Genomic DNA, 24,150 nt, shown 5'->3' on the forward strand with positions numbered 1-24,150 from the left:
TGCTAAACTGCTGCTGAGAGGACAGTAAACAAACAATAGGACGAATAAATGAAACGGGCTTGGGATTCCTTTCCCATTGCTCTTATGGCCCATCTTAAATCCAAGGCCACAAAGAGAGGCCACGGCAGGACATCGTCAGGGGGAAGCAGACGGGAAACCGTGCCTGAAATCATTGAGCGCAGCTGCAGAGGGACGAGCCTAGACGGCTCAGGGCTCGGGGTGGGAGGGCGTGGGCTGGGGAAGAAAAGTGGCTGAGAAACCAGCAGAGCCGGCCTTCCCGAGGGTTCTTTCGGGCCTGGGTGGGTTACGTCCTTCTTTGTAAGCTGCCTGTATGATCTGGGCATGGCTTCCGGCAAGAGATTTCCTGTGGAGGAAAAAACACGTCGTGATCTCTGCAGTCTTGCTCCGTGTTCCCTCCTGTTTTTGGCTTTCAAGGGCCCGTCACAGAGAAGACACTAGGTGCCAAAATGCCGTGCTGTGGGGCAATCTACTTTGCAGACAGATTTGCTTGGAAAACTCTAAATTAATTAACATGAACATTCAGGTGGACATCGAGAGGTGCTCTTATCTGAGGGGGGTCCCAAGGCCCCGCTGGACACAGAAATAGCCTACGATTATACAGATGCCCAATCCTGACCCTTTCGGAATGACACATAGATTCTGAACGCCGGACAAATACTCGAGATCCGCCATCACAGATTACCCAGTTTCATTTATCTGCTGAAGGGAAGGGGTCTTCATTAGTTACCATCTTTTCAGAGCCGAGCAGGGATTTGTTCTCTAGTCTGTTGACTGAAACAATAAGCCCACAGGTTCTGACCGACCACTTAGCTACTTTTTCATTGGTAGACGTGACCGGGAACGTCCGGTGGTAGGATGGAAATCTCAAGGTCGGCCAGTACTAAGCTATTTTTGTGTGATTGCTTTTTAGTTTAAAATGACATCAGAGGTCAAAACCTGGAGCCTTTGTTTGGCAGATGAGAAAAAACGGAAGCCCAAGGTCATTCCGGTAAGTGATGGTACCGAGGGCCTCACAGCCCACACCCCCCAGTCATCCCCATCGACGCTCGTTGCACCGAACCCTCTAAGCCAGGGGCAGGACTTCCTGTATTCAGCATCTTCAGAGTTTCTCCGGCCTCATCTTTCAGTAACAATCATCAGGTTTCTAACAAGTGAAGTTCAGTTTCCTCTTCTGGCCAACAGATGAGAAGAGCAACAAGTGTAAGCCGTTGCTCTCTCAGGCTGGAATTCTGCTACACGTCACATACTGCCCTGCCTCTGGAGATAGCACTAACCTAAATTCTAGTCTGCCTTCTGAAACTGTGGGGCAACCGTCAAACAAGCTAGGTTTTTTGAAAGAAGGCTCTTGGTCCCCCCCCCCCTCACCTGTCATTTCAACAAGTTTAGCCAAGAGAAGCTTATGCTGAATTTTTACTGTTACAGTGGTTTCAATAATTTTATTGGGAACAGAAGAGCTTCTAGAGAATGGCAGACATTACAGGGAAACATTTAAGGATATGGCTTACAGAGTCTTTTTTTTTTTTTTTAAGATTTTATTTATTTGACAGACAGAGATCACAAGTAGGCAGAGAAGCAGGCAGGGGGGCGGGGGGGAAGCAGGCTCTCCACTGAGCAGAGAGCCCGATGTGGGGCTCGATCCCAGGACCCTGAGACCATGACCTGAGCCTAAGGCAGAGGCTTTAACCCACTGAGCCACCCAGGCGCCCCACTCATTTTTTTTTTTTTAAAGTCATACTTAACATTTATTCAGTGGTTCTTTGCAGGGTAGGAAAGAGGAAGGAGAGAATGTTACTTACTAGGTTGCTTGGTTTATGTTTTATCAGACTGTTGTTCTGGTAATTCTACTAATTGGGGGTGGTTTCTAATGGGTCTATTTTTAGAACATGGGTTAAGATGAGGGTTTCTCAATCTCGGCATTGGTGACATTTTGGGTTGGATCCTTCTTTGTCATGACGGGCTGTCCTGTGTGTGTTGGGTAGAGTCCCTGGCCTCTACCTATTCAATGATAGTAGCAATGCCCACTCCCCTGAATCATGACAATGAAAAATATTCCCAGATACCGCTAACTGTGCCCCTGCCGATATGCCCCTGGTCCAGAAGCCCTGGGTTGGGCAATCTTTAGAGTCTTCTAGGCAGGTTTCACTGTACATCATCAGAGCTCTAAGAGGAACTGGCCTCTCTGGATATTTTTGGCTCAGTTTATGTTCCAAAAACATACGAAAACCCCTACATGATGACTCCTGCCTCACACCGTCACGAATCCGCCCTCCAACTCCCACGGTGAAAACACAAGTACCTGCTATTATTTGAGGAAGCTTAAGGCATTAAGCCTTCATATCAGCCTGCCTTACGAGTTCAGAAAAAGAATTGTTCCTTTGCCATCAGGCAAAATTCTGCTCTTTCCTATGGGGGCTAAGAACGAAACAATTCTGTAGCATGAGAGTGGCCAGTGTTGGATCATGATACTTTCACGTTCTCTGAGATTGCAACGTTCACAAAAAAAATCCCACCTCCCCTCTGCTTCTTGAGCCTTTCTTTCCTCAGATGGGATCCACAGGAGCAGTGGGTCCAAGTCCAAGCCAGGACACAGGGATGAGGATTCATGGGGCATGTCCCTCAGCCAGATAAGAGAATGGTGACTGACACAGCTGCAATTCTGTGCCCTAGAGCTCTCTTATTAGAATTCTACACTAAGGGATGCCTGGGTGGCTCAGTCAGTTAAGTGTCTGCCTTCGGCTCAGGTCATGATCCCAGGGTCCTAGGATCGAGCTCCCTGCTCAGTGGGGAACCTGCTTCTCCCTCAGCCTGCTGTTCCCCCTGCTTGAGCTCTCTCGCTGACAAATAAATAAAATCTTAAAAAAAAAAAAAAAAAAGAATTCTGCATCAAATTTTAGGTACCTGATGAATTCTGACACTATGATATTCCGGTTCTTCCCGCTTGAGATAAACAGACCCACACAGAAATATGTTTTAGCTCTAACGCCGACACTGAGGAAGGGAGGTAGCGTTTCTTGTCGGGTTTTTGCATCAATCTCCAGCCACAATATAGACCCACATGAACAGAGACGCCCCATCTGCAAAATGTAAGAGCTTTAAGCTCATGATATGATTTTCTAATCATAGACTGCCTTGTGCAAGGTCTGTGAGCAAGAGTCTGCGGCCTGGCTTTCCGAATGCAACTTCCTGCTCGTGTACAAAAATATTTCAGGCAGAGATCTATTTCTAAATTCTTGTCCCTTCTTTTCTCTCTGTTCCTTTTTTTACCCCCCCTTTCTTTCTCGGACCTTTACCCCCCTTCTGAAAAATCCACTTTGAAAACGAGTATGTATGTGCTTTGGATCTCCCACGGTCACCATCAAGGCCCTGCACAAATTTAATAAATGAACTCAACCACAGAAAGAGGTTTTACATTCCACTCCCCGCCTCCTGGGCCCCATCAAAGCTGTAATGATCCCAAATCTGCCTGGAGAAGAGAAGATAATGCTATTAAAAAAAATTAGTTACCTTCTCCCAGGAGAATATGTTTTCCACTTCCATAGCCTTCCATAATGAATAACTTCCAGCCCAAAGTAACTCCTTCAGGTTCAAAACTCAAACGAGTTGGAAGAAAGTTTTAACTTCAACCCAAACGCTTGTACGCCTGTATGACGTATGCATATTGGCAAAGAATAAAAAATCATAATGGCATTTTACTATTAGATTTGATACTTCATTTTCTATGGCTATTTCCTTCAGAATCCACTTAATTGAATCATGTGTAATTGCTTGTTAGTGGATTCTGTGGACATTTTGGAAATTTCACACTAAGTGAACTCAGAATGTGGAAACATGCTGAGACCCTTTTCTTAATGGAGCTACATTCTGATGGTGGCAGTGAAGGGGGAGGCTGAGAACAAACAACAGACAGAATAAATCAGTAAAAGCACAGAGCTTATTAGGAGGTAATAAAGTAGAGCAGAATAAAGGGAATGACGCTTGAGGCCGGTGTCATCGGAAATTAGGTGGCTAGCACAGGCTCCCTTGGCAGGGGACATCAGAGCCATAAAGGGGGTGAGGGAGGGAGCCACAAAGGTTAACGGAGAAAAGTGTCTTCCAGGCAGGGGGAATGGCCTGGGCAAAGAGGAGTGGAGGGTGGGAGCACATCTGACACAGAAGAGAAACCACATGCATGGAGGCCCGAGTGCCCCGGAAGGGAGGGGGGGGGCGGGGACAGGAGGTAACAGGGCCAGATCCTACGAGACTTGGCAAGCCACTGTAAGGATTCAGCTTCTATTCTTAAAGAAATGGGGAGTCATTGCAGGTTTTAATACTAAACATTTTTTCTACCAAGGTAAAATTCATGTAATGTATAATTAACCATTTATTGATTCATTTGAGAGCAAGAGCACATGGTCACACGTGATGGTGGGGGTGGGGGTGGGGGAGAGGCAGAGGGAGAGGGAGAATCCCAAGCAGACCCCCTGCTGAGTGTGGAGCCCAGCGTGGGGCTTGATCTTACAACCCTGAGATCCTGACCTGAGCTGAAACCAAGAGTCAGACACTCAACCGAAGGAGCTACCAAGGCACCCCGAGAGTCAACCATTTAAAAGCGACCAATTCAGTGGCATTTAGTGCCTTCACAGTGTGGGGCGACCCCTCCCCTTTTTAGTTCCAAAACCTCATCACCTTGAGAAAGCCCCAAACCCTTAGAGCAGTCACTCCCCATTTTACCCTCCCCTTCAGGCCCCAGCCACAACCAGTCTGCCTGTTGTCTCAATACATTTGCTTCTTCTTCCTTGTTCTGGCTAAGTAATATTCCATCACATGGACAAACAGCAATGTGTTTATCCACTCCCCCGTCCACAGACATTTGGGCCACATCTGCCTTCTGGCCATCAGGAATAGCGCTGCTGTAAACATCGTAGGTTTTTAAGTAATAAAGAGACGTGAGCTCCCTTCCGTTTTATGCAATATATACAAGGCTACTGTACAACTTATCTGCTAGCCCAACTTAGTAAATCCATTTTTAAGTACGAAAAGTTAAGAAGTGAATCAGTATTTCTCCCACTGTGCTCACTGGAACCTCGGCCGTGTGCTACCCTCTGCTTGACTACTTAAAATATCTACTCCCACCAGAACCATTCATTACATTTTTACAATTTTCCTCTACCATTGGCAATGAAAGGCCAATCAACTACTGAATATAAGAGTATCCTCAGTATCCAAAAAATTAATACCCAAAACTGACATAAGGATTTGAAGAAAGATAGGCAATAATGATTAAAAATGAAAATTCTCCAACCAAAAGGAGAAATCACCTTGCTTAAAAATACAGATGACTTGGGGTGCTGGGTGGCTCAGCCTGTTAAGCCTCTGCCTTTGACTCAGGGTCCTGCGGTTGAGTCCCCTATCAGGTTCTTTGCTCAGCTCAGAGGGGAGTCTACTTCTCCCTCTGCCCTCGTGTGCATGTATACACACACACTCTCTCTCTGTTGCAAAAATAAATAAATCTTAAAAAAAACAATACAGATGACTTAATATAGCATGGTGTCCTGGGCTGGATCCTGAAACCGGAAGAGGTCGGCATCTGTGTCCTTGCGCTTCTGAGGCCAGGGCACGCCTGACTCAGAGAAAGTTTTCCGCCTTGGGGCTCATTTTGCCTCCTCCACCAAAGAATTCAAGTGCCTACACCTGCCAGACACTGCTAGGTGGCAGAGAACACATAATAATGACACATTTTCCTGCATCACAAAGCAGCAGTGAAAACAAAATGGCACCCAAGAGGGCTGGCTGAGAGGCCAGACCTCCATGTTCAGGGAAGCCAATCCCCCTGCACCAGGAATCCCACTCAGGCTGGAAGGAGCTTCTGACTCCCTGGCTCTCCACCCCCTGTACTGTTGTGAGTTCCAGAAGTCCTTCCGATGAGGAAAATGAGACGTATTCCAGTGACAACATCTCCCACTGTGCATGGGCTGGGCTGGTCAGAAAGGAAGCAAGAGGCCCGGCTGATCTCCCAAGCAAAAGCTGAACCTGGAAGCACTTTCCTTTTCCAGCAAGGAGCCTCCCTCAGATTTCCTCCCCAGCGAGTGCTTGAGGCCCCTGGAGAAAGACTCTGTGGGATTTACTGGGCTCTAAGCAAGCCTTTGTGATTCTGGAAAAGGCTGGGCCAGGGGGAAAAGAGAGTGGGGGCCAGAGAGAAAGGGCCCCTCCTGACATCTTTACCCAGGCAGAGCCCCATGAAGCGTTACAGTCAGCTAGCCTGGAAAACAAAGCCACATCCCCAAACTCAATTTTGGCTTCTTCACCTTCTTGGCAGGGTGGGGGATGGAGGCGAAGAGGGAGAAGGATGAGACCACAGGCTGACATGAGGTTTAGGGCACCCCAGGCTTGCTATTCTGGCCATTTAACTTCTGAAGAAAATGTCATCCTCAGAGGAATTGGAAATAAGCCAGAGCTGGATCCAGGTGTCTCCCCACCCCCACCCCTGGCCAAATTCCCGGGGGTTGGGGGGCAGGAGGAGGGCTGCTTAAGAAAGGATTCTTTTTTTAAGATTTTATTTATTTATTTGAGAAAAAGAACACAAGCAGGGGAGCAGCAGGCAGAGGGAGAGGGAGAAGCAGGCTCTCTGCTCAGCGGGGAGTCTCTTTCTCCCGCTCTCTTTGCGCCCCCTCCCCTGCCTTGCCCTCTATCTCAAATAAATAAATAAATGATCTTTTTTTAAAAAGTTAGCTTTGAGGTCTAATTACCTAGGTTCAAATTCTAGCTGTGTCACCTTTGGCAAACCAGTTAGCTTCTCGGTGCTTTTTTATCATCTGTAAAATGAGTAGATTGGTTCCTACCTCAGAGGTTGGCTACAAAGATTGAATTACTTACTACATGCAAAGTGACTCATACTAAATGCTAGTAAATGTCAGCTTAAATAATCTTGGTTTAGAAAACAGCTCATTACACATGGATGAGGTCACTGGGAGTCTCATCAAGTCAAGGAGAAGAGGGACCAGAAAGGGTCATGAGGAAGCCTTCTGGGCACTGATAAGGTTATCTCTCCTGATCTGGTAACAGGTTCCGCAATCACATGGGGTGTGTGGGACTCTATCAAGTTGATCTATAGAAGTATCAAGAACTGTGAAGACTCTCAGATTTGACCCTACTTGCAAGCTGACAAATTAGCCTACTGTAATCTTGTGGATACCACCAGAAGCCACTCAACTCTGGGTTAGAAACAAAGGACCGTATTGTTCACAGCACAGCAGGCAACAGCATGAGCCTCATATCTGCCTCAGTCTCCCCTGCTCCCATAGTCCCTGGGATTCCCAGGGCAACATGGAAGGGCGCTTCGCATGTTGCACGTACAGTGGATTTGTGTTAGGGTTGAAGAACCCCGAGTGTAGGGAACCCACATCTTTTAAAATAGGCAGTCAGTCTGCCTGACATTTGTCCTGGAGAGAAACATTGTCTTTATTACACTGGACTGGCTTTATTATACTGGACATTCACTCTGGAGGGAGACCCTAGCTCTGTCTTCTGAGGCAGTTTGCTCTACAAACCGCTCTTGACAAGAGAATTCAGAATGAATGAAGTCAGTGCCTCTGCTCCAACACTTATAGGAAGGCAAGAGACCTAGGATGCATGGCCACCCGACAATAATATGTACACTATTCTGATGCACATCCTACTTCAACAAAAAGGTTTTGGAAAGCGCAACCTGAAAAAAAAAAAAAAAAGTTGCTCTATGGTCAGATAGGTTTAGGAAAATCTGGAGTAAATGTTTTCTCTTTAACATTGGACTTGACAGTGGCACCTGGGCGGCTCAGTCATTAAGCGTCTGCCTTCGGTTCAAGTCATGATCCCGGGGTCCTGGGATTGAGCCCCATATCAGGCTCCTTACTCAGTGGGAAGCCTGCTTCTCCTTTTCCCACTCCCCCTGCTTCTGTTCCCTCTCTCGTTGTGTCTCTCTTTCTCTGTCAAATAAATAAATAGAACCTTTAAAACACACACACACATACATTGGACTTAGCAGGATCCTTCCTATGGTAACATGGATCATTCATCTTCAAACAGGGGACACGCACGTAGTTGTTTCTCAGTGCTTCTCAAACTCTTCCCACATATACGTACAAAGCCCCTGGACATCTAGTTGAACGCAGATTCTGACTCTGCATTTAGATCTGGGGTTCCCAGGAAGTGTGGGTGCTATAGTTGGTGGACCACCATACATCAAAGAGCAGAGGGCCAGGAAGCTCTTCTTCCAAGGAGCTCCTCACAATACTGGATACCCGCGATCGTGCTGGGCGAATATTCAGATCCAGCTCTGCTATGGTGTCCTATCTAATATGGTGGGCGGGGAATAACATAAAATTCTGAAAAGCAACAATCTCAGTGATTTGTAATTCCGGTCACTCAATGATGGGTAAATGTAAAATGCAAGACTACCAAAATGCTCAGGAAAGTTCTAGGAGGACACAGGTATTTCCTACAGGGTAAGTAAAAACCACGACCGAGGGCTGAAGAGCAACGAAATTTGTAATTTTGCTGTAAATGGCAACCTCAAACACAAAAATCAATTGAACGTGATTTTGCAAAGCACAGGAGACCTAAGCTTCATCAACTTGGGCCCAAGTGGCAGAGGCCGGAGACCATTAGAGTCATTGGTGGAAGTTTCCTGAGATTCAAATAACAGGGAGTACTTAGGCCACCCTGACCCTACTGGGGTGACCCCTATAGGGGAGTATTGGGGCCAGAAAGCTATTCCTGAGTGCCTTCCATTCAGCACTGGAAAACTGGGATGTCAAGACTAGAGGCAAACTGGCCCTGCCTTCCCTAGTCCTGTCCACCATGATCTTCCTTAAAAGGCCGGTCCTCGACCCTAGCTGTGCATCAGCATCATCGGAGAAGCTTTGGAAATCCTCCAGATTCCCTGGCTGTTTCAGACCAGTTAATTAAGTATCCCTTGGGACAGGGCCCATGCTTTCGTAGCTGTAAAAATCCCCCCAATAATTCTGATGGGAACTGCTACCCTTAAGCCTCTAACAGATTTCAGTGAAGGAAGTGAAAGCCTTCACAGAGCGTAAGCGGGGCATAAATCCCCAAAGAACGCCTGCTTTCCTCTTCCGCATCTCTGATTCGGCTACTAAGAACCACCATGTTTTGAGAAGTGATCACCGAGAGCATGGTTCACTTCCTTCTAGAGATCACCATGTCTCATCTCGCTATAGCTCGTGTTTGGCACAAACGACAGGTCTCCTTTTTAGGGAACAGCACACAGGCAACTCCCTCCGTAAGACATCGTAGGATATTTGACCAGGATGAAATTGATTATGGTTCACGTTTGCGACAGCTGGGTATTCTACTTTCTCACCAGTTGGGGATGATAACAGTATCATTCTATTCAGTTAAGATTTCTGGGTTGGGTCACAGCTTTCTCTGCTTCCCAGCCATGTGACCACACTGGGCAAGTGACTTTGCCCCACCGATCCTGGCTTGTTCCTGCACAAAATGGGGGAATTCATGAAGTTCAAAGAGCCGTGAGGAGCGTGAATAGAAGGTAAATCATGAGAAGGGTTATACACAGTGTCCGGGGAGTAGTAAGACCTCCATAAATACCAGCTATTTTTTTATAAGTTGCTTGAGTCTCATTCAAACACACGATGCCTAGGCTGGTGCTGGTCTGCGGACTGTTTACTTCCCCTCCCTCAGTGACATATGTACATTGAGAGTAAATGGTGAGAAACTTTTAGACTCATTTGACAGCGAAATTATCTTTATCTGATCTAATAGTAACACCTGTAGGCTTGCAGTCTGAATGCCTTTCTATGTAATTTTTCTAACTTGTTTTTATTTCACTCTATGAAAGCACTGGTCTCTGGGTTTGTACTTTGTCTGTCGTAGGTCTCTTTAATGTTTCCTAATGGTTCATTTTTATTTAACTTTATGAAAGTTTTCTCCACAGACAGGAGACGGAAGCACTGGTTTTTCCCAGAAAGAGTCTGAAAATAACCAGTTTAAAGATCAGTTTATGAATACTGCATCATGGAAATGAGTAGAAAACCCACCGCATTGGTTTCCTATGCTGTATCCCGAATTTAGCGGCTCAAGATAACACGCATTTACCATTCTACAGTTTCCCTGGATCAGAAGTCTAGGTGAAGCATGAAAGGCTTCTTGCTAGGGCCGCCATCCCATCTGGAGCTCCATGACCTCTTCCAAGCGTACGTGGTTGTTGGAAGAGTTCAGTTCCTTGAAGCACTAGGTCTGGGGTCCCTGTTTTCTTATTATTACTATCTGCCAGGGGCTTCCCTCAGCCTCCGAGAGGGCCCCTGAAGTTCTTTGCCATGTGGCTCCCTCACAGACCCTCCCCCAACATGGCCGCCCACTTCTTCAAGACCAGCCAGAGAGAGTCTCTCACTTGGGTCCAGCAAGACAGTCTTACACAACGTAATCAAGGGAGTGACATCCCATCACCTTTATCATATTCTAGTGGCTGGAAGCAGGTCACAGGTTCCCCTGGCCCTCAAGGAAGATTATATAAGGATGTGACTCACTGGGGGAGGTCACCTTACTATGTGTTCACCACACCCATCCATAGATAATCTTGTTTAATGGGCTGAGTCTTCCACCAGTAAGCCATCCATCACCATATAAGCCCAACTTGTCAGCAAGTAGTATGCATCCATTTATGAGAACAGATTAAAAGAATCATAGAGAATATGGATAATCCGATGCTCATTTCATACCGGCCATGAATGAGCCAATCTATAATTAATCCTGCAAAACCGCCATGCTACAATTTTCAAATAACACACAAAAAGGAAACGTTACTTTCGGATCTCCACCTTTTGCATCACCAATGCTTCTGAAAAATTGGTGTGTATGGCACATTTTTCTGCAATTATTTTCTGATGAATACAGAGTCCAACATAATTGCCCTTGAAATGAGATATTTAATGATATGAAAGCTAATGACCATGTCAATGGTGATTCCCAATAAAGATCTACTTATCCCCATAAACTCCCTGAAATAAAATGCTGTAGCTGTGGAAATTGTTTAACGAACCTCTTTAAATCTTGGCTACTTTTTATAGACTACAGGTGAATTTTGAGGGACTTTTTTTGAAAAGCCCCAGGCTCTGCCGAAATCTACTTGAGAAATTCCCAAAGGGCCTGGCCTGATGTCAGTTGCAGCAGTATCTGTGTGGATGCGGAATTACTTTCCTTCAGGAGAAGCCCCAGTTGGACAGAACAAGAGTGGGAAAGCGCATTTCTATGCTTATGAAAGGTACCTCCGCACTTTTTGGACTTTTGGATTGTGCATGGGATATACATCTCAAATGAATGAATGAGAAAAAGGACAGAAAGCTATCAGTAATGGAGTGTGGTTAAAAACATCTCACAGTGTTGCAATGCAAGTGACTTGGTCATTAACGGCACCACCTAATTGTAAAGATTTTTTGTGGGGAAGTTGATACAGGAATAGGGCAGAAGGGCTCATATGGAAACAGGTAGAGATTATTTCATGGGAAATCAGTTCCAGACCACATAATATTGATTGTAAGACAGCTAACTACGCCTCTGGCAGAAAGTTAATATTTACAGAAAGGCCATGTATCTACAATGCTTGGTTTAAATACATGATCCCAAAATACCACCTTCCCGGCTGTTGGAAATGCATCTTTTTACTGGGACACTTGGTCAGAAGTGATCAGATTGGAAAGAGTCCTGTGAGCTCACTTCCTTTTTTTTTTTTTTTAAGATTTTATTCATTTATTTTATTTTAGAGTGTGAGTGAGCGAGCTGGGGAAGGGGCAGAGAGAGAAGGACAGAATGCCAAGCACAATCCGCCCTGAGCTCAGAACCTGACACAGAGCTCGATCTCACGACCCTGAGATCATGACCTGAGCTGAAACCAAGAGTCGAATGCTCAACCAACTGAGCCACCCAGGTGCTCCTGGTTTCTAAGAGGGTAATTGAGAATATGTCTTTCACAATCTTGAGGGACGTTTCTTAAAGCCCACACTCCACAATAATAATGGTGTGAAATTCCCTAGGCTCAGGGGTTGTTAGCTTTGGGGAGATGAAACAGAAGTAGCAGCAGCTGCAGAGCTCAGGGAGGCGTGCCGGGGAGACTCTCTTGCCGGACCACATAGAGTAGCCGTGAGCAGTGTCCTGGAGTTGAGAAGGAAACAAAGAATGGAGGCGTCAAAGGCAAACACACCCCCGTTCTTCTATGCTTGCCCTGACCGGTTCTTGTGGCTCCAAGAACCATCCTGGGGAAGAAATACTCTAGGGCTTTAAGGTGGCCAATCTTTATTGGCTGAACTCATGCAAGATTGAGCTCAGCTCTATAGAGTAGTGCTCGCCAATGGAAATACAGTGTAAGCCACAAACATGAACCACGTCTGTAACTGACAAATTTCCCGTCACATTCGGAAAAGTACAAAGAATCAGTTGAAATTAATATAATACATTTTATTTAATGCACTATATCTAAAATATTATCATTGCAGTATGTAATCAACAGAGAAATTAGCAGGTGTTTTATATTCTTTCCTGGTACTAAGTCTCCAAGTTTAGGTATGTATACTACACTTACAGAACCTTTGAGCCTGAATCTGACCCATTTCAGTTGTCGGTAGCCACATGTGTATACTCTACAGAAAAAGGCAGGTCTAGTGAATGGTGTTCTAATAGATCCCTAGCTAGATGCAGAACATTCAAGATCACATGTTGGCAAGGTTGCTGTTCATCTAAAACACTAGAGAGTAAATCTAGAACATTCCACACGATCTTTCATGGAAAAATTCAGTCATCAGGAAATTTTTTCAAGAGGAAAATTGCCTATGAAGAAATTAAATACCAAAATATAAAGGTACATTTATTGTTATGTGCATATATTAAATAGTTGCTGGGCTCTTACCCTAGAAATACTATGTTAGTTATGCATAAATAGGTACATAGACACAATATTCAGATGTCCTTAATTTCTCAAACCATGATTGATTTGGGGAAACTGAAGCAGTCGTCTTTGTCATAGCCTCAGAGTAGTAAGGTGACAATGATTAATGTCCTCATTTTATAAGTGCATAATCTGGCACTGTTCCTTCAGGGACACATATGGGTTTTGGCCTCTGTGGTGAACTAAACAGTGTTCCTCCAAAATTCACATTTGGAAGCCCTAATCCCCAAGCAACTGTATAAGGAGATAAGTCTTTTAGGAAGAAATTACAGTTAAATGAGGTCATAAGGGTAGGGTCCTAAACTGCTAGCACTAATGGCTTTATAGGAAGAGAAAGATCTCTCTCAATCTCTCCATCTCTTGCTCTCTCTCTCCACCCCCACCCCGTCACCCCCTTATTGAGGACACGGCAAGAAGTTGGCCTTCTGCAAGTTGGGAAGGGAGTTCTCACCAGGAACCAAATCTACTGGACCTTGAGCTTGGACTTCCCAGCCTCCAGGACTGTCTATTGTTCAAGTTGCCCAACCTGTAGTGCTTGTTATGGCAGCTGGAGCAGACTGATGCAGTCTCTATTCCTCAAGTGAACCAGAATTCAGGGTCCAAAGTGGATCTTACTGGTGGACATCTGTAGATAAGCTATACATCTATCACTAGAATGACTTTGCACGAGTTGCCTGTTCACTGCTCAATTACACGTTGTAGAGATGATTCATCATCCAGAGACTGACGTCTATAAATATCATCTTATTCTTTAGAAAAGAAAGATTCTGTGCCTCTCCAAGATGGTACTCCTTGCTCTTCTGAACCCATTAGTCTCATTTAGTCTCATTAGTCTTGGGTCATGGTCCCGGGGTCCTGGGATCGAGTCCTGCATTGGGCTGCTTGCTCAGCGGGGAGCCTGCTTCTCCCTCTTCCTCTGCCTTCTACTCCCTCTGCTTGTGCTCTTGCTCTGTCAAATAAAGAAAGAAAATCTTGGGGCACCTGGGTGGCTCAGTGGGTTGGGGCCTCTGCCTTCAGCTCAGGTCATGGTCTTGGGGTCCTGGGATCCAGCCCTGCATCGGGCCCTCTGCTCAGTGGGGAGCCTGCTTCCTCCTCTCTCTCTCTGCCTGACTCTCTGTCTCCTTGTGATCTCTGTCTGTCAAATAAATAAATAAAATATTTTTTTAAAAAAAAGAAAGAAAAAAAGTCTTAAAAAAAAAAAAAGGAAACAAATATTCAAGGATTTCATGGAATATGGTGGGTTGTACACCAGGGATAGAACTAGAATACCAGCATGCTCCAGGCATGGCATCACTTTTACAGACTTTTTTTTTTAATGATTTTATTTATTTATTTTGGTGGGGGTGGGGGGAGAGAACGTGCATGTGCAAGTCAGGGGAGAGGGAGAGGGAGAAGCAGACTCCCCGCTGAGTAGGGAGCCCAATGCGGGGCTTGATGCCAGGACTCTGGGATCATGACCTGAGCCAAAAGCAGATGCTTAACTGACTGAGCCACCCGGGTGCCCACTTCTACAGACTTCTAATGGTAGGAGCAATTCAGGATATCGGCCCAGAGTTGAGGGAAGAGACCTCACACCTTGAGAGGGCGATGAGCACGTGCGTCCGGGGAGAGAAGGAACTGACGGCAAACATCATGGGAGGCCACCGTGTGGGGATAAGAATCTGGGTGTTGGGGATATAAGAGAGGGGATAATTTTCTCACATCTTTCTTTTCCTCTGTACTTTCAAATGCTTCAGTGAGCACCATTTTCATAATACCAATGATTTTTAAATGGTGCTAAGTTTGTAAGAATAATGGATTAAGCGGTACAATGTTGAACGTCTGGAGTAAATACATTAGGGGAGAGGATGTTTCTATGCTTTGTGAAACACGATACTTGCTGGGAAAGCCTGTCCACAAGAAGTTCTCGGATTTGCCTCTCTGCAGAGCAATAATAAACCAGCCACAATGGTAGCTGAAGCACAAGGAGAAAGACAGATTTCTTGCTGTGGACTAAAAATAAAACCTTGCCCCCTTAAGTACGCTGCTCCTTAGTCACGTGGCCTCCCTTGCATCTGTAGGAGGGCCAAGGCCTGTGCCCCTGCAGACAGAGTCACCCACTCAGCCCGTGGCCCTGAGCTTTCTCCTGCATGAGACCTTGTCCCTTCCAAACCAGTCCGGTGTCTCCTACAGGACCAGGAGGCTCCAGAATGTGCCGTCTGTGGGCCGCAGCCCAGGAGAATGTTTTTGTGCCGCCTTTAAGGCCTGAGCCTTCACTCCTTGCTAAGCCAGGCCTCTGTGTCCCCAGTGGTTCCCTCCGTCTTCAGGTCCAATTTTGCTCCTCCACGTGGTGCTTCCTGGGACTTGACTCCACGAGGCTGCCCTCAGCGTGGGAAGGGGGAAGAGGACCACATTTGAAATGCCTGCTCTGGGAGAGGCCCAGCCTGGGGTAGAGAGCCACAAGGTTGCTGCAGCCCTGCAGAGCTGGCCGTGGCCATGACCATGACTATCTCCTCTCCATCATTCAGGTCACCTGGAAGTCAGACTCTCATCTTTGCGACCCACAACCCACCCCTGGGCTCGTGCAAAGAGGGAGCCATAGGTGGTCCAAAGTATGGACCCACGGGCAGCCTGCGGAACCCCAGCTGGCAGGTGCCTCGCTCTCTCCTGTTCTCTTGCACGCACACAGGGCCAGTTCCCAGCTGTCCCAGGATGTGCATCCGCGCAGGGGACACAGAGCAGATGACGAGTGATCACAGCCGTCTTCTGTCCAGCCGGGCAGGAAAGAGGTTTGCAGCAAGGCCAAGCATTGTCACGCTTCTCATGACATTTTTATGCATGGAGGAAAATAGAGGGTTTTGAAATAAAAATATACCATGCTCACACACAACGGGTTATTGCTGTATGTAGATAAAGTGATAAATATTTTTTAATTTCTCAGATTTTATTGCCACGATGGTAAAACTTGGGAGATTTGGCGCACACAAAGAAAGGCTCTTGGAGGTCCTTGATAAACTCAGAGACGCCAACAGGGCCAGAGACCAGAGCTTTGGAAAGCACCCATATGGCCCCATCCTGGAGACAGATTCCCTCGGTTCTAATCTCGGCGTCTCTCATTTCTCTGAATTACCAGCTATGTGACCTTGGATTGGGTCCCACGCTTCTCTGTCCTGTTTGTCCATCGGCACACCTGGAATCACAGTAAAAACGCTGCCCTGCAGATTAAAGGAGTTCATCGAAGACAGCCCTTTGGAAAGGTGCCCAGTGCACAGTTTGAGCTCACACGTTAAATCACACTCATGTGCACTCACCCAAGCGCTCGCATGCACCGGGCCCCACGCTGGCCGCCAGTGACAAAGAAATAACTAATTTACAGTCACAGTCCTCGGGGGACCCACATGGGAGAAAGAATCCCAGAGAAACAGACCCCATGTGTGTGGACTTGGCCAGGGCGTAGGGGACGACGCAGCTAGGACCTTCAGCGAAGGAATTTAAACATCTTGCTCCAGGAGCTGCTGCTGAGACCAATCCCTCAGCGAGTCCAGAATGTTCTGAACTGACATATTGGTCGAGAACGTTGACAGACCTGAGACTTAATGAAAGGAGGGCTGGCTGGGAGTCGGGTTACCAGGGACATTCCTTTTCTGATTTGCTGTAGCGACTTATTAAATAAACAGCAAACATCTGCTGTGTTCCCGGCGCTCTACTAGGGTAGATGGACCTCAAGATGATGGAGATCCCCCTCCTGCCTCAAAGAACTCCCAGAACAGAGAGGAACTCAGCCCGGCCGTTATTCTGTACCACAGAAAATACAAGAAAAGAGGTAGTCAGGCCACCTAACCACCCTGACCCATTTCTTCACCTATCAGAGGAGCACAGCACTGCACCAGCAACATTTCTTTCTGATCTAAGACCCCGGCACTTGATTTGAATGTGACGGGTCCTTCCGGAAACCGTGTTTAGAGTTGGTGATGTGTGTGTGGGGGGGGGGGGGGTCATCGTGAACACTGTTAGATAATTTCCACAGCTAATCACAAACACTACATTTAATCTACCATAACCCCCAATATAAGGATTCCACAAGTAGCCATAATAGGGTTTTCCATTTTTAGTTTAGAATTTGGACCTTTACATCCTGTATCCTATGATGGCATTGCTGGAATGGTCTGACCTTAGCTAATATTTACAGAGCTGTGCCAGAACTCGATTGATTTCCATGCAGAGAAATGTCTGAGCTACCACTTATATTTGCATAGGGAACATTGATTCTAATTACCGGAGTACTGCATGCCCAGCTTAAATGTCCATAGACTGGTGGAAAGCGTTTCGCTAATGTAATGCTTTGGGTAATCAGCCAAAGCTAAAAGAAATGTAGGTCAATCAAATGGAAGAGAGAAGCTCCACACAAGTTTTGTAGTTGTCATTTTCCTTTTATAAAACTGTACCTGTGAATGTAGGGAGACCTGTTTTAAGATCGAGTCTGAGACCCTGGTTCATTCCACGGCCTTTTGACCTTCCATGATCCCTCCTCCACCCCTAAGTGGTTAACATTATACCTGACCACCCCAGACCTTTTTTTTTTCCCCCTTTTCTTAAGTACTAGATTCTTAAGGTAGTCTCTAAGTTGGGAGTACTCGATTTTTAAAAACATCACTGCATCCCCACCTAACCCACAGATCACAATCATGGAACGATGAGTCCCATACAACCAAGTTCTCTAGAATTCTACTTTCTGTCAATCCTTGCCTGAGTCACAGAGTCCACGTATCCCATGTTCCTGCCCACTGCCTCCCATCTTCAGAGGCCCAGTCAGCCTGATAACCAGTCTTCTCGGAATTATGGGCAAAGCAAGAGCAATGAGGTCTGAGTCAGGATCAAACCCCGGCCGCCGTAGAGGATACACCGGCCATGTTGCTGCGGTGATACGTGGCCTGTCTGAGTTAGACGCTGTACACAGGCAGATCATCACTGTGGCCAGTCTCACCACGTCCTTATCAGTGAGTCACTGGTTTCACTCTGCAACTATTTATTGAAGCCGGAGCCTGGTTTCACGTCGTCAGACTCCAGGCTGTCTCCATCTGCTCGGGCGAGCAGATCTTTTCATCTTATCCTTGATGACTCATCCTGTCTGTTTTCTGTCTCTAAGTCTCAAGATATTAACCTCTCCGCTGCAGATAAGAACAGCTCGCTCGGCCCCTCACCATGAAGCTCATGTCAAGAGTCTATCTTCCTAGAAAAGCAGCCTGCTGACACCAGGCAGGAAGCCTCTCTGGGAAGGGAGCTTCCTAGGCCACCAGGACAGAAGACAGAAGACAAAAGGTGCCGGAGAGCTCACTAGGGGGGTGGTGAGCAGGCCGTGGGTTTAAGGCATCTGGCCACAGTTCCCCAACTGCAGTAGGATCAGAATCCCTTGGGGTGCTGGGCAAAAGTCCAGTTTCCTGGGCCCCACTCTTAGAAATTCAGATTCAGAAGATCTGGGGTTCAGCTGGGAAACTGCCGTTTTAATCCATACCATGGGGGACTGTGATACGAGGGTGTGAGCGCTCTCACCGTTCACAGGGAGCACAGGACAAGCACCCAAAAGCAGCTGCTGGTCGGGCCAACCTCGGAAGAGAGTGAGAAGGCTTCATCCCAAGGAGAGTAGTATTTGTACAAAAGCCAGAATAATGCGGTTGCCAAAAAGAAAAACACCGACGAACGCGAGCATATAAATACGGAGTGTCACGGGGTGTTTGGACTTCTCATAAGGTCATCTAACAAGAAAACTCAGGCAACAAAGACAGCTATACCAAATTCACCTCCAGACTTGAGACAGGCCCAGAAAGGATCTGCAGGTTCTCTGGGAGACAAAGTACCACGTGAAACAAAGTACCCCAAAGGGACAGCATTCTTGTTAGTTTTTTCACACATTAATAGCACAAAAGATGAACTTGAACGGGTGCTTTGAGCCCTTTGATATGGAGTACCTTCAACTGAACATAGTACCTTAACTCAAGAGGTTCTTAGCTCAGAAATCAACATCCTGGGAGGCACAAGATAGTACCCCCCACCCTCACAAAGAATGATTCTCCAAAGGCCAATAGTGTTGATTTGAGAAATCCATTCTAAAAGAGACTTTGTAAAAACATAAACACGGTGCCATTATCGCACCTGAAAATAATAATTACTACTATATTTGAGTAAAGCATGAGATCCCTAAAGCAAGAATTGGGCCTTTCGTGCTTAGGGTTTTTATGGTTAAAAGATCTCCAGATGTGTATTAAGGTCTTAAAGTAGCTTACAACAATGGACTTACTGAGCATCAGTGAAGTCATCTGTCCTCAAGCTACTCCAAGAAGATCAATTATGATTCTCATTTTCAGATAAAGGCAGTAAAGAAGGCATTCCACGCTATAATGTTGCCTCCGCCAGCCCCTACCTATGGTCATGGATTTTTTTACTCCAGTTCGGCTTTTTTCCACAAGAGAAAAATTCAGCAGAGAGATGTGCAAAATATGAAACTATAGAAAGTGATATGCTTCGGCCCATTTCTGGGATACTAAGAATCATACAAATATGGGTGGCGGTTGTCCTTGTCACCGCTGTTTTCACTCACAATCTGGGCGCTTGTTTCCCTTTTGGACAAGTTGATTATGTAGGCATAGGCATCCAAGACTGAGCAGCAGGGACCCTGCTGGCTGGCTCAATGGTTCGTGGTGCTGAGCAGCATCTGAAGGGGCCGAGAAGGGTCCCAAAACCCAGGGGGAATAAAGCTAAGTCTTCATTCCAATGATTAACATGAAGCTCTTGAATGTTGTTGCGGAGGCAAGTAGGAAGGACAAAGTTCGTGTTTGGCTAGGGAGAGGGTTTTTAAAAAAAGGTATGGCAAAAGAAGTAAGCATGACAGGAGGAATTGTTCCTCCTACATGAAGGCATTTAATTAAATGCCATCCTACAAGGAAAAGCATTCAGAAAACTGCAAGCATGAGGTGACCATGAAGGATTATTATTAGGGCTGAGAATCATTCAAAATAATTACAACAGACACCAAGGGATGGAGGTTAGAGGAGGTCACGGGGAGCTAATATGCTGCTTTTAAGGAGGCATCGATAAAAGGGATCATAAATAAATGATAATGTTGTTCCAGAAACAGAAGTCAAGACCTCCCAGTGGCGATCAGTTCTCCTTTCTCATTTTTGGGTTATGAGGCATTCTGCAACTTATTTAGGAACAGTTCTCCTGTGTGGGGGTCTCCGTAGAAGAGTTCCCAAAAGGAAAGCCAAAAGATGTCAAGCAATTCCCTCTCCCAGGGTGCTCTGCGACTGGGACTTCAGCACATGACCTATGGTCAGCGAATCAGCAAGTCCCATTTCTGACCCTGCACCTTGAAGGAGGCCGGCATGAGGTTATTCCTCATGGCCCGTGGGTAGAGTCTGGAGTTTCCAGGTGTGCGGAGGTCCAGGAGTAGCAGTGTCCCAGTGAGGCCCTGACCGAAGCAGAATGTGATCTCGGCCCTGAGCGTGGCCATCGGGCCCACTGTTGGTTATTGCATTTTTTCTGAACCCAATCTCTCCTTTTACTGGGGGTTATATGAACCACTGTGGCCTTCTAATCAATTCCTTTTTGCTTGAGCCACCCAGGGTTCGATTCTGTATTTTATAAACAACAATTCTGATGGCCTGTGTCACTGTCATCATCCAAGGGATACTTAAAATGGCCTGAGTTCTAAGGAATAACAAATAGTTTAGGGCAAAGACTTCCATGAGTAGTTGTGATACTAGTAACAAGATTTATTGGTCCACATTTATATGCCAAATAAGCAAATTCACAGGAGTTTTCTAAATAGCAATCTTCGCCATTTCTCTCGTGTTCTCTGTGTTCCTGAAATCTTCCCGCTCCATCTTCGTAATCAAAGTTCAGCGTGGATGTGAAGGGCTTCCCATAAGCAAAATGCTGTATCACCGGGACACCTGCACGGCATGGTCACTTAAGCCTCTGACTCTTGGTCTCAGCTCATGTTATGATGTCAGTGACATGGGACTGAACCCTGTGTTGGGCTTCAGACTCTCACTCCCTCTCTCTCTCTGCCCCTGCCCCACTCTGTACTCATTCTCCCTCTGAAATCAATCAAACTTTTTTTAAAAATTCAGTATAAATCACAGCATGCACTTGCCGCTAAGTGCTCGAAATACAAAAATATCTGCTAATCAGCTCACAGACTATACGAGAGAGAGTGAGCAAAGGCTGTGTTCTCAACTATTCCGGTGATACCTCTGCTAACACACGTGCCCCACCTTCCTAAGTATTTACAACCGGCTTTCATGCCAACATGAAACATGCATCACATCATGAGATTTTAAAATACACTCTAGTTGACCTAGGGTTTTTTTTTTTCCTTTTCCTACAAAGTTGCACAACTGAACAATGATATAAAAATACCACTTTATACCAGCAGAAGGAAAAAGGCTGGAATCAACGTAGGGAACTGCTTAAAATAGGCTCATACAACAGACTACAACGCAACCACAAAATAAAGCAAATGTACACGTAATAATATGCAAGGATGCCCAAGACTCACCATGAGGCTGTATAAAAGGCAGCTGCCGATGTGCAGTATGAGCCATTTTACCAACTGCTTCGCTTCCACTCACAAGGTTGCTGAGGAGGAAGTCAGGGGATGTCAATTGCATATTTATAAGTGGAGTAAAAACTATTCCAGAAGCTTATATAACACCGCATCTGAGCCCTCCGAGGAATGGGACTGAGAGAGGGTGAAGTGTGGCTTATGTGTCCTAAGTCCTTCTCAGTTTTAGACTCATGTTTCCAAAGGTGAAAAGTGCTGTGATTGAGCTAACTAGGAAACATGGATTTGAATCTGTGGACTGGTCAGGAAACTTGTCCAAATTAATACGCACTACTTCTCATCAGTGTGACGAACGAGCTGCACTGATTTAGGGCAATGCTGATTTGAATTGCTTTGCAATTCTCATTTTCTGGGACTAAGCTGTGACCTCCTGGTTTTTATGATGTTTTGCGATGATCTCAGTAATTGCCCTGGTGAATACTAATGGCCAAAGATTACCTCTGCGTCTCAGTCCCTTTTGTGTTGATAGACTCATATGGGTTCATGAATCCTGACCCACCCGAAAACCGAACAGAATAAACTGGTGATTCAGAGGGTTCAATACTCAATGCTGATTACGTCTGAGTGACTAGTCATCGGTGGTTTTAAATCAAGAAGAGGACAGCAAACTTCTCTGAATAAAGCACCTTTGGAAAAACCATTCTGGGGATGGTCTGAGGTAAATACAGAAAAATCTCCTTGACTAAAATACCATCAGGGTCCCACACTGGATTGCCCATACTCTGGCTGATGGACATTTCGCAAGGTATGAAGAGCGCGAGCACTAAGCTGGGCCATTTCAACTAAAAGCTTTTCAGATGTCACCAGGTTGCAAAGTGAGTTGGGCCCCAGGTCTTGGTTCTGAGGTGGACAGATCTCGATCGTCAGCTGAGACAGACAGCGATGACCAGGCCAGAGCAAAACGCTTCTCTCATAGGAGACTCAAGAGTGACCAATCATAGAAATGCCATGTACATGGCTTCAAACAGTCATTTAGGCCCGGAGGCATTAGGGCTTCAAATACTCTACGGATATTTGTTCATGCCTTTTGCATTAAAATTCAGACAATGTGGTCACCATTTCCAAAATGGTCCCTAAGGGAAACTTTTGAGGCTCTCCAGGCCTAAAGTCACCACATCCCAAGAAGGCTCCAGAAACTCTTAACTAGTTCAAGAGTCTCATCTTCAGATGTGGCCAGAGGTCAAACCATTCAAGTTCTACAATGGCCACGGGAATCTGGACCCAAAGCTCAGGGCAGGGGGGTCAATTTCATAGTTGCCTTAGCAGTTTGAGTTCACGTAAAGGACTCGCAGGAGCCCCCCTGGCCAGCAAGCCTTCCTGCCTTTCCATGGTGGCCCTACCCACATTTGACAATGAGAGATGGAATCAAAATCTACCTTACCCGGAAGACCTTTCAACCATGCCAGAGCTGAAGCCATGAGCATGACAATGACAGGGGAGGTAGTCTGGGAGCATAGCTTTGGCCTTGGAGCTGGACTGCAAGGGCAACACAGGCCTGGCGCCATAATTTAAAAATACTGTGGGGGGGCATGTGAGGATGAGCAGGGAGGAAGGGGGGGAGGACATTACAGCGCTGGTAAGAGGCACCTTTTCCCATTCAAGTGGAAGGAATATGAGGAACTTTGATGCCAAGTTTTATAAATATTAATTGAAAATTCAGGACAAATCTCTTTCCTTTTTCAAAATGATTGTTTTGCCATCTTTGTGGCTAACTGCGACCTCAGAAAATACCCAAGTGTTGCAAGTCATTTCTCATCTCTCTCTAATTAGTTGCTTGGATCAACAAAAAGGAATCTGGGAAGTTTAATTTAATGTTCAGCGGGAATCTTAATAGCATAACAAAGAAAAAAATAGCGGAGGCAGGAAGCAGAGAGGAGAGCACAATGGCGAGGGTGCTCTGACCCCTCAGCAACAAACAATAAAAAGCCCACAAAGGCACTTGGAGCTGGTCTGGCTCTGGAAACAGCCATTGTTGTCTTTGAAGCCCTCAGTGACATTGTTGAAATACATCTTCAAAAACAGGAAACTGGGTGATTTTGATTTTCTGGCAACCTCGCCCTTTCTTGTGAACTGCCAACCTGACCGTGAGCTTTGATTCACGCTGAAGGATAACAGCAGAAACACAAGTGTTTCCTTTTCACTTAAGTGTCCCTGTTCTCAGAAACAGCGACAGAGCCAAGCCCCTTGGGTTCATCAAGTTGCCCAACAGACGATCCTGAAATGAGGTCCACACAGAGGATGAAAGTGCATTTAGCTTTCGTTTGGGTTTGTAGCTGGAATGGGGAGGAAAGTTCACCTTGAAGAGAGGAGCAGCTGAGTCCCTGATGACGGAGGGACTAGAGAATCAGTCATTCTGGGGGACGTTACTGCTTTGTCGGAGCACGACAGCGAGTGGAGAGAGAAATAAAATGGGGTCTCTTGGGTGTGAAGTGTCTTCAGTTCCTACTTCCCTCCACTGAAGGGCCCAGAGAGTCATTTAGACCATTGACTGAAGCTCTCTGAAAAATGGAAATCGCAAGCGAAGGAAGGAAAAACCACCTTTTCTCTGAGAAGAGTCGGGAGTAGCAGAATGTAGAGAGATGAGAGCCAGGACTGC

At 46.1% G+C, this 24,150-nt stretch overlaps 1 protein-coding gene across 1 annotated transcript in view; it reads right to left on the reverse strand.

The window, feature by feature from the left end:
- The window catches only part of LOC309856219 (uncharacterized protein), a 212,230-nt gene extending 190,685 nt beyond the window's left edge, over window positions 1–21,545 (reverse strand). Inside the window, exon 1 of the mRNA XM_082717116.1 lies at window positions 21,489–21,545. Coding sequence (XP_082573242.1) covers window positions 21,489–21,534 — 46 coding nt within the window. The 5' untranslated portion in view covers window positions 21,535–21,545. The remainder of the gene's footprint in view (window positions 1–21,488) is intronic.
- Between the last annotated feature and the right edge of the window lie 2,605 nt (window positions 21,546–24,150).

The sequence above is a fragment of the Mustela nivalis genome, assembly GCF_964662115.1.
Source record: "Mustela nivalis genome assembly, chromosome: X".
In the NCBI taxonomy this organism is placed as follows: domain Eukaryota; kingdom Metazoa; phylum Chordata; class Mammalia; order Carnivora; family Mustelidae; genus Mustela; species Mustela nivalis.